The following is a 14,694-nucleotide window of genomic DNA, read 5'->3' on the forward strand; positions in this document are numbered from 1 at the left end:
AAATATAAAATAATTTGAAACATTTCCAACCTTCTATTTTTAAATATACACTTTTCTCTTGCCGAATCCACAATAATTTCTACTCATGTGATTGTATATATATTAGGGATGGGACGATTCCAATATTTTTCCCAATTCCATACTAAATTCCTGATTCCATACTAAATTCCTGATTCCGATTCTTTATAAATCTCTAAATATTTAACTATGGAGTTGTTATTTTCCCCAATTTCTGTAAAAGAACACACATTAAATATGCAGATATTTTCCTAAACGTAAAATACACTTGTGCAGTATGATCTATAGATTTTAGCTTTACTGGGATTTGAAAATCAATAAATATTTATTATTTTAACATTATTACCAGCAATGGAAGATTTTGCTTTAAACAAAATCAAATAAAAAAAGACAATTAAAAGAATTGTTTTGGCATTGGAAAATAGGTACCAATTTTTTTTTATTCTGATATCGATCCCGATACCCCCAAATTTGTCACTTTTTCCAATTTCTGATTCCAATTAATCATCCTAACACATTTTGAATCCCCATAAACTGTCACTAACTGTTTATTAACTTTTTTATGCAAGTATGATTAATTTCATATTTGTAGTTTCTTTCAATGCATTAACCTGCAAAATTTATTGTATATTTTGCAAACCTCTTTCCTCTGATGAGAAGAATTGAATTTTCGAAACTGTACGGAATAAGGTCTTTCTTGTTTATTTGTACTCCTTACAGGTCTATGTTTTTTTAAAATTTGAATAAATTTTTAATAATAAAATTTTTCGATTATATATATATATATATATATAAATAAATAAATAATAAACAAATAAAAATAATAAGAAGGGGATACTTAAAGATTCCAGATAATCTTCTAGTGTAAACAAAACCAAATTCAATAACCAGACTTGTGTTGAGTCGGTCATTTACAAAGCACATCACCAAATAGCTTTGCATTTATTACATTACAAGAGGAGGGCGCTTGGCCTTACCCGATCATAAACTATGCTTAAATATATTTTAATTCATGCAGATTTCGTATTTATTATTACAGAGCCAATTTTCTATTGAATATTATATCTATATAGTACTGATTTCAAAAGTTTAAAAAAGAAAAAAAATTGACTTGAATGCCATCAGCTAGGATCAAAACCAAAACATTTAGCGCTCCAGCCATGTTCCCTATCGTTTGAGCTATCAACAGATAGAGAAGAAAGATTTAAAACTAAACCACTTCAAACTATGAATGAATTTGCGCATGTGCAAAAATAATAGAAATATGCTGGCAAGTTGAAATGAACATTTTGAATTTCAGTTTGCAAATATATTTCTGTATGCTTTATTCGTCCATCCAAACAAAGATTTCACTCATTATAAACCATCTTTGGTGTATGATTACTATTTCCTATTAATTTCAATGTTATGTGACGAGTAGTTTAAGAGTTTATCGGTTAAATATTTACACACACACACACACAAATACATCTACTGTTTTATTTATACAGATTTGTATCTTTTCATAACAGCAATGAAATGAATTAAAAGTAGAATGTTGTTTATAAATTATTAAATTTTAAAGCTGCAATTTACACTATTAAATATAGGGTTTCAAATTCTTACCTCACATTGTGCCACAACATCTCTCTCATATTTAAGCTGATATTGCCACATGTAGTCTGGCTGTTCCCAAGTCACTTTACGGAGTAAGGTCATTTCAGGATCAACTCTGAGCCAGAGGACTGGAGATTCAGCACTGGAATTAGAAAAGGAAATATTATACATGATAAGGCATAACTTTGATGAATCGATTTGAGAATATCGATTTAAAACCATTTGCTCATATGAAATCACTAAATTTTTATTATTGCCAAGTTATATTTAGCAAATATATTTTCAAAATTATTTTCCTATATTATGAAATTAACCCAAAAATGTGAAACCATACATGATGTACTGAGTAGAAATGCATTGAGCTGACTTCCTATAAGGGAGGGAACTTTTAGGAAATATTAAATTCACAAACGATTCCAAGTCACATGTCTATGTCAGTCAGAGGAAACAGTGTTAGTTTTTGTAGTTTTATTTGTAGGGAGGTGTTGCCATTCTCCTACATACTTGGCCGGTATTCCCAAATGGTCACTCATCTAGTACTGATCAGATTCAACGTCGCTTAACTTTAGCGATTAAATGAGAACTAGTGTGTCAACATGATTATACTGTACACCTAATTCAAATATTGCAAAAAGCACTAAAGTTTGAGGATAAACTGTTTTGAACACTGAAATGTTCTACAGAATAAGGTACCTCCTTGAATAGAAAACGCCACAATGTACCAAAGACCTTGTTCCAGAGATGGTTATGGTGGAACCCGAAGAGGTCCATTTGAAAACTGGCAAAAGAGTGCAAAACAAGTCCCAGAACTATGAGAAGAATTATTCACAATAATTTAGTGAAATCCACTTTCATAGCTTTTGAAATTCTCTTTTTTTCTTTCTTTGTTTTTTCATCTGATGATGATTTGATGAACAATCAAAAACGTTTGCAATACATATGGAAGATATATTTTGTTTTTAGATTTTAACACAAAAAAAACCCATAAGAAAAATTGAAGAAAATAAAAAAAGCATAATTATGCAGATGCTTTGTTTTTTTAACAATGTTTGCTAAAATGTAAAAATGCTGTCTAAATACACAGAATATATATATATACAGACACACACAAGTACATATACAAACACATATATATACACACATTCATGCATACACCCACACATATATATTGTATATGATTAACGTTCTTCTGAAAAATAATTGAATACATTCAATTATGAGTATTCTAAATAAAAAATAATTGATTATATAAATAAAATTATATATAAGCAAATATTATATAGAAATAAATGACATTATGTATAAATAAATAGCATTATACACAAATAAATAACATTATATATACATAAATAATATTATGAATATATAAATAACACAATCCCAAAAATGTTTTCTTACTCCATAGCACTAAGGTCCATATCGACTTCCTCACCAGTCATTAAAGGGATTTTCTTTTTTTTATTCCTGTATAAAAATAGAAAGAGAAAAAAAAGAGAATGGTTTTTCAATTTTTCAATAAAACCTTAAATGTCAAATGCATCAAAGATAAAATCATAAAATAAAAATTCTAAAAAATGAAACTAATAAAAAAAAATTGACTACCTAAATTTTCGAGATGATATCTTAAGATTCTTAAATTAAATTTCTTTTTTATTTTTACCTTTTATTGCATGGAAATACTTGATAGTAGAAAGATTGAACTGCTGATGCACCAATTGCTAGCTTCTCCCTTTGGATAGGGTACAAAAAACGTCTTTTGGCTAAGAGGTTCAGCATTATCTGCCAAGCTCCAGCCCCTGATCACGAGTGTTGCATCCCTGTTATTGTTTTACAAATACTTTCATGGAATGTACCCTGAGAAACTTACTACATTTGTAGTGATTCAAGTAGCAGCAAAATCCCACCCCTTTATTGGAGAGATCTCTAGATGCCGAAATATTTTCTACTTTGAGAAATTCTTTCCCTGGACTGCTTGTGCTTGGACTTCCCTTCCTCCATCCTGTTTTTCTAATTGTACCAACAAGCAGAAATTTGAATGTAATGTGAACAAACAACTCATCACCTAGGTTACCTCTAGAAATCTGGCTCCTATCACAGTAACACTATGCCTTGTTTGGAGAAAATAAAAGCATATACATATATGAAAATAAATGAATCACTTTCTATACTAATGTAAACATGAACTGCATTACATGTTTTGTTGGTGCATATGCATCATAGACATTGCAGATGATGGATACTTGGCCAAAGAAAGAAAGAAGGGCACAGAAAACTGAAAATATCTCTAGCCAAAGTCTGACTACTCAAGTGATATTTTCTTTATTAGAAAAAATAAGCACCTTATTGAATGGGAAAGTCACGCTGAGAAAACTAAAACCCAGAGTTATCTGCAGATACCCCCCCCCCCCCTAAATGGAGACCTGTGTCAATAAAACTTGTGTGCTTCAATTTGGTGAGGCAAAACTCATTCTGAAAGTCTGCCATTCAACCTCAGGAAAGTGAGTACCACTTGTAACATCCAAAAAATGAATAAATTTTCATTATTTGTTTATAAACTACGCTTGTGTTTTTTTTTGATGTTTTTTTTTTGCTTTAGAGGAAGAATCCTGATGTTGCCGGACTGATCGGACAACAACTTTGGCCCAGCACAAAAAGTGGGCTTATCACAGCCAACACAGTGAATGCACAAGGCCATGTTTATCTTAATATTATTTTTAAAAATTCACAAATGCATAAAAATGGCTTATTTGTTTTCTAAGAAATTGTAATGTATCATAATGGATTTACTTTAATTCAACGAAATAACCAACTTGTTTCATAAGAAATAAAAATGTATCAAAATGGAATTAATATCCCAATCTAAGGGGGTGGAATATTCACTTATAATCCATAAAGCAAAATCTCATTTTTTTTGTTGGGGAAGGGGAAGCAATGGATATAAGCAGATAAAAAAAGAAAGAGAAATAACATCGAAACAATTGGGGGGGGGAATAAGAATGTAAAGCTCTAACAATTTGACTTTCTTATGAGAGAAAGCAAATTTTGTTTTTTCTGAATTACAAAAAAAAAAAAAAAAAAAAAAAAAAAAAAAAAAAAACAGAACTCACATCACTGTTTTCTTTTAAGATTTACCCACCACATAATTTTAAATATGTATTCACATGTAACCAAATAATTAGAAATCATTAATCCTCTTAACTATCTGTCTGTGGCATACAGTACTGTGGGGCTGCTTCCCAACTGACTATAACATGCTTATTTTCAAATCTAATGTAAATAAGTCCTGTTGAGTCGTCGTCTTAAACAATCAATCCCTACCCAAATTCCACCATTACTAATCATGTCTCACAATCTACCTAACTTATTATCCTAGAGTGGCCTCCGAGTTTTGATAAGTAAAAGAAAAAAAGTTAATTAACACTCCATTCACTTATGGAATCATTATTTTGATACTGCTTTTAACTGAATTGCATATTTATGTTGATGAAACATAAGATAGCTTGTGTGCAACATATTATACGATGATATAAAAGAATTTATATGAAATTAAATAACTAGAAAAAAAAAAAAGACTTTTAGTATGGATTGTAAAATAGAAAGACGGAATGCAATAAAAGTTTCTCCTTGTAGATGTTCCGCTGGCTTCCTGGTTGAATAAAACAGGATAGCCTTCAAATCTAATGTGGACAAATTCTTGTTGAACCGTCTCCATAAATAATCAAATTCTACCTGATTTACACCATTATTGATTATTACACTATCACATTACATTCATTAAATCTTATCCTCAAGTAGCCTTTGAGCCTTGATAAGTGGTGGCTCCCAAGTAAAAACAAAAAGATGTTGCTGTTTGTTTTGTTTATATATATATATATATATATATATATATGGATAAAATGTTTGTATGACTCCCAGAATTTGGACGATCTTATTTATAACTACGTGTTAAGACAATCAACCAATGAGAATTCTCCGACCTCATAAAAATATCGAATTTTGGATTCCAGTCTGTTCGCTATCAGTCTCCATCTTGACACGACTAGATCTACTGCTGCCATTTTTATTTTACAGAATCACTCAACACTCGAGAGCATAACTGCATTGATTCTTCGCCGACTGCATCTAATACCGCTATCTTCGTTCTACAGAATAGCTCAACACTTAACACTGTTCGTTAACTAAGAAAAATAAGCACATATCTGGTGAACATTCTACATATTTTAGTATAGGCCAAAACAATTGTTTACTCTAATGGATAATATAAAGGATGATTTTTCAACAAATTCATAAGATTTTTCCCTGTATTAAAAAGCAGTTAACATACAAATAAAAAAAGTATTTATAGCTTTTGCCATACACTATTGAATGATTAATACAACTTTGTATTTTAAAAAAAAAACTTGGTGCTTATTTACAATTGCACTTGATTAAAAAAAAAAAAAAAAGCAAAAATAGAGAAAAATATTTATTATGTACGTACTGGTCATAGAATGAAAATTTCATGTTCCAAACATCATGTAAATTGATCATAGTAGTCTGAGTTTGTTTAATTAAGAAAATTAAATTTTATAAGTTTTAATCATTTTGAATACATACAAAATCTCTGTAATAGAACTGTCGCTCTTTAATTTTAGCAAAATTTAAAACTATATAGCCACTTCTGATTTCCTCCTCACATCCTCATAAAATTTGATTTTCTTAATTAAAAAAAAAAAGTACTTCATCAATTTACTTAACTTTTGGAATATGGCATCTTCATTTTGTGACAAGTACGTATATCAAAGATTTTTCTGAAAGTCTAAAACTAAACAAGCAACCAAGATTTATATTTGAAATATAAAATATATAATTGAATTTGGTATTAATCATTTAGGTTGAGTATTCTTCTCAGATTCTCCCAATTCATTCTCTTTGTCAGACATCACTGTCAGTAGATCCTCTAGATAGTATCCAGAGTCTTCTATGAGTTGGTAAATGTAGGTGTAACATGATCTTCCAACTGATCTTTTGCTACATAATGGATTGTATAGGAGAGTGTCACTCAATTTCTGACTTACTTCTCCATGCAAAGATATCACTCAGAAGTTTCAGTTTACTTTTGTAGGAGTGACCAGCAATCCAAAGCCATCTCTCTCTTAGTAAGACTGGTAGAAGAAAAATGTCCATATAAACGTTTCTTAATAGAGTGTTAAAGTATGGACATATATTAGGTTGAAAAGGTAAATAATATAATACATAATTTTTTAGATGTTTTGAATTTTAAAATAAAATCACTTGAAGAAGTAAAAAAAAATGTTGGGGAATTGTGATGTAAGTAGTGACATTGTTTTGGTTATAGACAAACACGTAAACTCCATTATAATATGATTTTGACTGACCTTCTACTTTTTGAATGACATGTTATTTCAAATTTGATTTTATTTTCCTCAATTTTGAAGTTGTGACTGAAAGAACCATCCAATTCCTGAATAATGACAGTCAATGGACCCTGAAAAGAAGACAAGCAAAATAAAGCATTCAGATTAACAACAAAAAGGAAATAAAATAATTAAAAATGCAATTCAATAATATAATTGTTGTCTGAATCTTTGGGATTCTCTTTCTATTGTTTTCATTATGTTTTGGCCAATATACTTTTTGATCGGCATCAGGAATTCCTACATTAAAAAAAAAATGCGCCTGAAGAATGTCAGAGCTTACATCAGTTCAACCTCTCTATTCTTGAATTCTGCTGACAAAGTATTGATATAATACAGGCCTACAAGATAAGGTGTTTCGATAAGATCTACCATAAAAGTAGTAATACACATGGACGAAAAAACGCTTTGGATAATCACAGATTTCAAGGTAGTTCTACTAAAATAGCCATATTTTTTAAACCAAAGCACTTCAAGTCTTCAAATTACTACTGTTTTGTTCGGAAATGAATATACTTTCAAATGAATTAATAAATATGAATGTACATTATATATTTTAAGAGTTTTAAGCAAATAAAGTGATAAAAATGTGAACGTCATAAAATGGCATTTTCGGTAAGGTTTTGTAATGACCCCCCCCTGTTTTCTAAAGGTCCGTACCGTGATTGTATGAAGAATTTCGTCATGAAATTTGAGAAACAATCAGAAGAGGTGTTAATCTTAATACTGTCAAGTGTCCAAAATATTTTTGACCATTTCTTTTTTTGTCGTGTTAAAAATAAGACTTTAATATGAGGAGTATCGAACATTTTGAAAAAAAAATTCTTCGGACACCCAGTAGTAAGTAAATCAATCTTTTTACTATCTTTATCAATTAAAAGTATTATTTTATGTAGAGTAGGACCGCGGTAATTGATAATTTAAAAGGACCTACCCGAAAAAAAAATTGTTTCTATTTCTCGAATTTGGTCAAATGAAGTTAGTATTACTAGAAGCAGCAGCAGCAGCTCCAGCCTGTAGAATCAGCAATAGTACAGTGTAAACAACACGCGTTCTTTAATTTTTATTCAAGAACGAATTAAGAAAAACATGAAAATATGAATATAAATGTTCTTATGTTTAATTAGAACTATTTTGTTATCAGAATAACATTAGTTTAGAACTCTTCGGTTTTCAGAATCTATAATAACAACAATCCCAACCAATTCGGCATTATGAATCTGTTGCAATTTCTCACATTTGTCGTCAAATTTAAAAACATGGTTAAAAAAACAAAATAAACTTTTGTAGATATATAGCTTGCATGCACTTTTATTCTTTAAATTAGTTTTGAACAGCGAATTAAAACAATGTTTTACTGCGAACAGCCACAAATGTTTTTTTTCAAAATCAAAATATATCAAAATCTCGTTTATACATAGATTCGAAAAAGTTGTCAAAAAACAAATATGTAACAAATAAATGTTATCAAAGGCAAGATAAGTTACTTTTCTACCTAACTGGATAATTTTCTAGTGTTTTTATTTAATGTAACATGTTTATTCAGCTCGAAAAACGTACAGTGTTTACCGATGTATTGGAAAATTAAAAATGGCGCCCGGCCCAACTCTCTTTGACACGGTAAGTTTGAGAAAAGGAATTAAGAATAAAAAAAAACTATACAAAATACTGTTAAAAACTCACCGAATATATGTCAGCCTATGTTACGGTAACATATATTGAGCGAGTTTCTAGCAGTATTTTGTCTACTTTTTTATTTTTAACTCTTTTCCCCAAACTTACCGTTTCAAGAGAGTCGGCCGCCATTAAAAATTTTCCAAAACATCGGTAAACACTGTTTTCAAGCTGAATAAACATGTTACATTAAATAAAAACAATAAAAAAATTATCCAGTTAGGTAGAAAAGTAACTTGCTTTTGATAACATTTATTTGTTATATATTTGTTTTTTTGAATCTGTGTATAGTAATACAAACCCTCAAAATCTATATCAATATTCTTGAAATTTTAAAAGCAGTTAGAAAACACATCAAACTACAATTAGGAAGCTTTTTATTTTGTTATTTTTTTTTTCTACTTATTAAGCGAAAGATATTTTTACAACCTGCTCCAGCGTAGTATAAACGGCCTATGGAATTAACACCTTTAACCTCGAAAATAGAAATCAACAAATTTATGGAATTTTCTTTGACTTCACCTCTAATCCAAATTATGTGTGGCAAGTCTCCTCCTAAAACACTCTTTAACCCTAACAATAACACTAAGTTCGAGTGGCAAGCCCCCCCCCAACAAAATACCTCTGTAAGCCACATACAAGCATCTAAAACAAACAAACAAAAAATAGATCCTTCCTTAAAGAAAAATACACATAAAAATAAATTGGTTAACTGTCCTAAAATGCTAGAATGGCCAGGAAATGGTGAATTATTTTACATTAAATTTTTGTGAAACTAACCGCTCCCCCCTCTAATATTGTTTTTGTTAGCTTTATCTCTGTCAAGTTTTCAGTATGTTCACACATAATTTTCCTTAGCCCTACAATTAATTCAAAGTCCGAATGGCAACCCTCCCCATATTCTCATTGCATAGAAGCCCTCTTAAAACTACACATAATCATCTTAAAAAAAGCATGCATATTTTCCCATAGAAAAAAAAAACAGATGAAAATGCTAGAATGACCTGTAATAGGAAATTATTTTACATTCAATTCTAAAATAATTTGTTTATCTTTCATTAAAGTTTTTCATGGCATTTTATACATAATTTCCTAAAAAGGTAGAATCACATTTTGGAGGGGTGGTCAGAAGGAGTTGAGTGGGGTTAAACAGAAGGTGTTAATCTACAATAATACCAAAGAAATATTGCAATATATTCATTTTTAAATGGTCTTATGTTTAGATTTAAGTTTTTTGTACATAAAGCACATTACAATTCAACTTTGAGTTCTCCAACTTCTTTTCTGTTTATGGATACATGGCATTTTTAAGGAATTGCTGCATATTTATGCACATTACTGCAGATTATTTGGAAACCATAAACTTTGGGAGATTTTCAGTTGCATATTCTGATTCCTTGTACAAAAATACACTTATATGGTAAATTTTATTTCTTAGTCTTGTGTTTTAACAAAGATATGACATTTTTACTGAAAAAGTAGCATAAAAAATGTGACGAAACGCATATGGTCTTAAAGAGGGAAAAATATCCAAACGTGTGAGGCACAAAAATAGCCATAACTTCCTTAATTTTAATCAGATTTTAAAAATTTAAAAAGATTCTTTCTTAGCTCATCAAGCTCTTTCTATGCATACCAATATTGAAATACTTTAAGCTATTTCAATTTTTTCATGTGTATTGCTAATAAAAGATCTTGCACCAACTATGGCAATTGCTTGTTTGCTCCAGCCTTCAACCCATCTACCAGGGGACACAACCTAAAGATGCAGATCCAGCATCATCCTGGCTCACATGACCAGTTCTTCTCTAACAGCGTTTGGAACAGGCTAAGTTCCCACACCATTAATGTCTCTTCGGTAAATGCCTTTAAGTCATGCCTGGCTGCAGAATGGAAGGACCAGCAAGACCTATGTTACTATGAATTTTCTTACTGAGCCAGTGACCCTACCCTCAAGTATTTTTCATGCGCATTATAACTAGTGATACTTGACTCTTCAACATAAATGAATCAAACCTTGACATATGGTTTCAACATCCTACTTTGTAACCAATAACCAATGACCTATACATGATGTTGAAACATTGTGAACATAACAACCAAGATGAAAATAGTAGTTCGAATAAATCAAATAGTACATCAATCTTCATCTAAAAAATTCTGAAACAAATTCATATTTGTATATCAAAACATCAGACTCCCTCTTTTTTTATTATTTAGTCACTACTTATGAAGGCCAAGAGCCACTCAAAGATATGGGTGAATTGGACAGCATGAATGTTAACAGAGAGCTGGGGGATATCATGAGAGTGCTAACATTAATCCAAGGTAAGAATTCCATTTGATTACTTATGGGGCGGTTTATAACAAGAATTTGTTGGCTTTAGATTTGAAGATGACTAAATTATAATCTACTGGGAAGCAGTTGTGTGGTAATATGTTCCACAGGCAAGAATCACTTTCACAGAAGCTTTGTCTATGGAAATTCCACTGGGCGCAAAAGGAAAGTCATTTTTCATTATGGTAGCAAGGCAAGTTCATACTGTGAATGTCTTGCAAAGATTAGAACTCAATCAAGCACCTTTCATGGAAATAATGATAGAGAAGAGAGAGAGAGACTAGCAATGTCTCTTCTGTGAGAAAGGGATTCTAGAGACCAGAAGAGACCCCCCCCCTCATACATACACAGTAGACTAGATTTCAAAGTTAATTCCGTTCTGTCAAGGCAAGAAAGAATGTTCTGAGCAATACCTCCACAGATGTAGCAACAGTATATCACCCGAGGACGTATCTAACTCTTATATGGGTAGAGAACTTACTAACATCAACTCATCGTAATCTACAAAGAATATTATTCAACTTTACTTACCACATATTTCATAGATCCTCTTGCATTGTAATCTTGCTTTATTTCCAATTCAACTACATTTCTTTTACGATTAAAAACAAAATTTCCCAAGAACCGAGCACATCCACTTTGACATCTAATTATACATTAAGGATAACAATGATATGTTCAAGAGCATTTTCCTATCATCCGAGACAATGGCTTATCTATTATGATGTCATCCCATAACATCTAATCTGATGCTATGAGATCAGATTGTCTGAAGATATTGGCCTCCTAACATAAAATGCATCAAACATTGATGTTATTGTTTTTTCATTTCCCTTTTTGATTATAGACAGACGTGTAAACTCCATTATAAAACGATTATGACTGATCTTCAACTATGTTCTGCAAAGTAAAAAAAAACAAAACAAAAACAAAGCAACAATTTTCATTTAAATAGCAAACACAATGAATCTTAGTCCAACTATGGCAATTGCTCCTTAAGTGAGCTTATATGTGAAGATATAAAGATCTTGAAGCATTAAAACCTTTTTAAATTACTGGATTCGGCATTAAATAACCCAAAAATGGTTGATATGCCGTAAAACAAAACAACCAAACCAAACGCAATGTCTAAATCTTTATGAAGAAAACAAAAAAAACTTTGCTTTCCTATGAATAGACTTATTGAAATAAACTTTTTATAATTAAAAACACAGATAAAAAATAAACACATAGCCATAAATAAATATGACTACTTTGATGACAAGTTTAAAATTGATTATTAATTTATTGTTTCGATTTTGTATGAAGAATGAAAAAGTCCACAATCTTATTAGGTTCTATCAGGTTGGTACAAAAGTTTTTGCCGATTTAAAATTTTATCTTGAAAATACAGATTGTATTTTAGAAAATTTTTATTCATAATAATAACAACCTTTGCTCTATAACTTGATTCCATCTGTCAATGAGCTTATAAATGCCTCACTTGTAAAATTCTTTAGGTTTTGATGTGAAATATGAGTTTAAATCATGTTCAAGCGCCTCTTATGAGGTTAATCTAAGGTCATTTTAATTTTTTCATTAACTTTTTAAATAAAATTTTAGTAGCAGGGTAAGAATAACTCTGTTGGAGATGTCATTAAACTCTGTGTCTGTATGCGTATAATATTTTCAAACAAAAGGATACACCCACTGGTCGATGTATGGCTGTATATCTTTTCCTGTAACAGTTGAGATGATTTTCAAAAACTGAAAGAAATATGAAAAAAAAATGGATGAAAATATTATTTATGCTTTAATTAGCAAACATGTAGAAGCAACAAGTAACTAGATAGAAATGCAAATGTTGCAAACAAAAAATAATGTCATCATTGGTTTAATAAAATTTTTACCTGCTGGCATAGCTAGCATTACTCCAAGTTTTTAACTTCAATGAACATTAAGATATTTTACACGCTAATTGATACTTTAACTAAAACAGTGAATCGATATATTTATATCTATTTTCATTATTTAAATTTATATTAAGTTATCCCATAAGTTCTGTCCGAATTTTAACTCTCTTAAATTTAATAGTACGTGGGAATGTCTAATGGAACTGAATAATATTTATAGATAATGAACTGTCCAACTTGGGAATCTGTACAGAATTTAAAATGGGTCTCTTTATGTAATCAATGCAATGACCCTGTGGAATAATGGATAAACTACTAAGTAAAATTCAGTTCTAAGTGACTTTTTTTTCTGGAGATTGAAGATTCAATCCTCAGTGGTGATGATACTAAGAATACAAATGCAAATTGTTTAAGATAAGACTTCTACCTGGTCATGGCCGACAAAATAAAAGCATGAATTAAATAAAAAGTTCTGTTTGAAATTCAGTACAGATTCCAGAATTTGACAGAAAAATTCCTCAATTCGACAAGATAAACCTGAGGACTGTCAGAGGTTACATTGGCCGAAACACTGTGAGAATAATATAAGATAATATATAGAACAACAGTCTGAATATTTCAAACAATAAAATTTCGCTGTTGACAACATATAAAAGATTATAGAATCTAAAGAGAATCTAAGATGCACTTGCTAATAAGTTTAGAAAAGGTGAATCTTCAGCCAAGGTGACTTGAAATATTAACTAAGCTTATGCACAAGATTGAAAGAAAGTACAGAAGATGGTTTACAAAATTAAAAATGGATATCTTGCTCTTAAAAATAAAAATCGATCAGGATGTCCAGTTTAGTTTGATGAAGGGTTCTTTGTGGAATCACTTTAAAAAAAAACAAAAAAAAAAAACTGCAATATCAGTTGAAAAATTGGTAATGAAGTTTTCTTCAAACCATACAAATGTTTCTTGTTATCCTCAACAATTTGGAAAGGTTGCCATGTTTGGAAAATGGATACTTCATTAATTGCCTCACGCAATCGTGAATCATGCATAATCTACATTTTTATATTCTCGCATAAATTCTTCATAAACTGAGTTAAATGAGGAGTTGCTTTTGCAATTATGTGCCTCCTTGGATATTATCATGTTTTAAGAGATTTAAAGAGTGACATTTTAATTAATTTTTCTTATAAAATTTTACAAAGTTAACTGCATCTGTATATATATATATATATATATATATATATATATATATATATATATATATATATATACACACAAGTGATAAAAGCATTTCATCCAAGGCATGAAAATTGTTAAACAAAATGTTTTTACTATAGGCTTTAAAAATAAAGATATAAGATTCAATTTGAAATTTATTTATCTTCAAAGTGCACTTTTATAAATTTTACAAAGTAATGTATAAAAATTTAATTTAAATTGAATCAAAAAATTACCTTGGATTTATTTTATGTAATGTACTTTTGTAATTTTATATCTATATCATTAATTGCTAGATGAAAGATAATGTTTTTAAATTGCAACAAAATGTACGTTACATAAAATAAATCCAAGGTAATTTTTTTATTCAATTTAAATTAAATTTTTATACCTTACTTTGTAAAATTTATAAAAGTGCACTTTGAAGATAAATAAATTTCAAATTGAATCTTGTACCTTTATTTTTAAAGCCTATAGTAAAAACATTTTGTTTAACAATTTTCATGCCTTGGATGAAATGCTTTTCTAACTTGTATCTTATCTT

At 29.9% G+C, this 14,694-nt stretch overlaps 1 protein-coding gene across 1 annotated transcript in view; it reads right to left on the reverse strand.

Annotated features, from left to right (window-relative positions):
- The window catches only part of LOC145259187 (transcription initiation factor TFIID subunit 2-like), a 108,296-nt gene that overhangs the window by 38,767 nt on the left and 54,835 nt on the right, over window positions 1–14,694 (reverse strand). Inside the window, exons 14-18 of the mRNA XM_080116963.1 lie at window positions 12,728–12,789; window positions 11,575–11,689; window positions 6,993–7,102; window positions 3,013–3,078; window positions 1,624–1,756 (exon numbers count right to left, since the gene is read on the reverse strand). Coding sequence (XP_079973089.1) covers window positions 1,624–1,756; window positions 3,013–3,078; window positions 6,993–7,102; window positions 11,575–11,689; window positions 12,728–12,789 — 486 coding nt within the window. The remainder of the gene's footprint in view (window positions 1–1,623; window positions 1,757–3,012; window positions 3,079–6,992; window positions 7,103–11,574; window positions 11,690–12,727; window positions 12,790–14,694) is intronic.

The sequence above is a fragment of the Euprymna scolopes genome, chromosome 3 (genome assembly GCF_053919585.1).
Source record: "Euprymna scolopes isolate OS-2025 chromosome 3, ASM5391958v1, whole genome shotgun sequence".
Taxonomy (NCBI): domain Eukaryota; kingdom Metazoa; phylum Mollusca; class Cephalopoda; order Sepiida; family Sepiolidae; genus Euprymna; species Euprymna scolopes.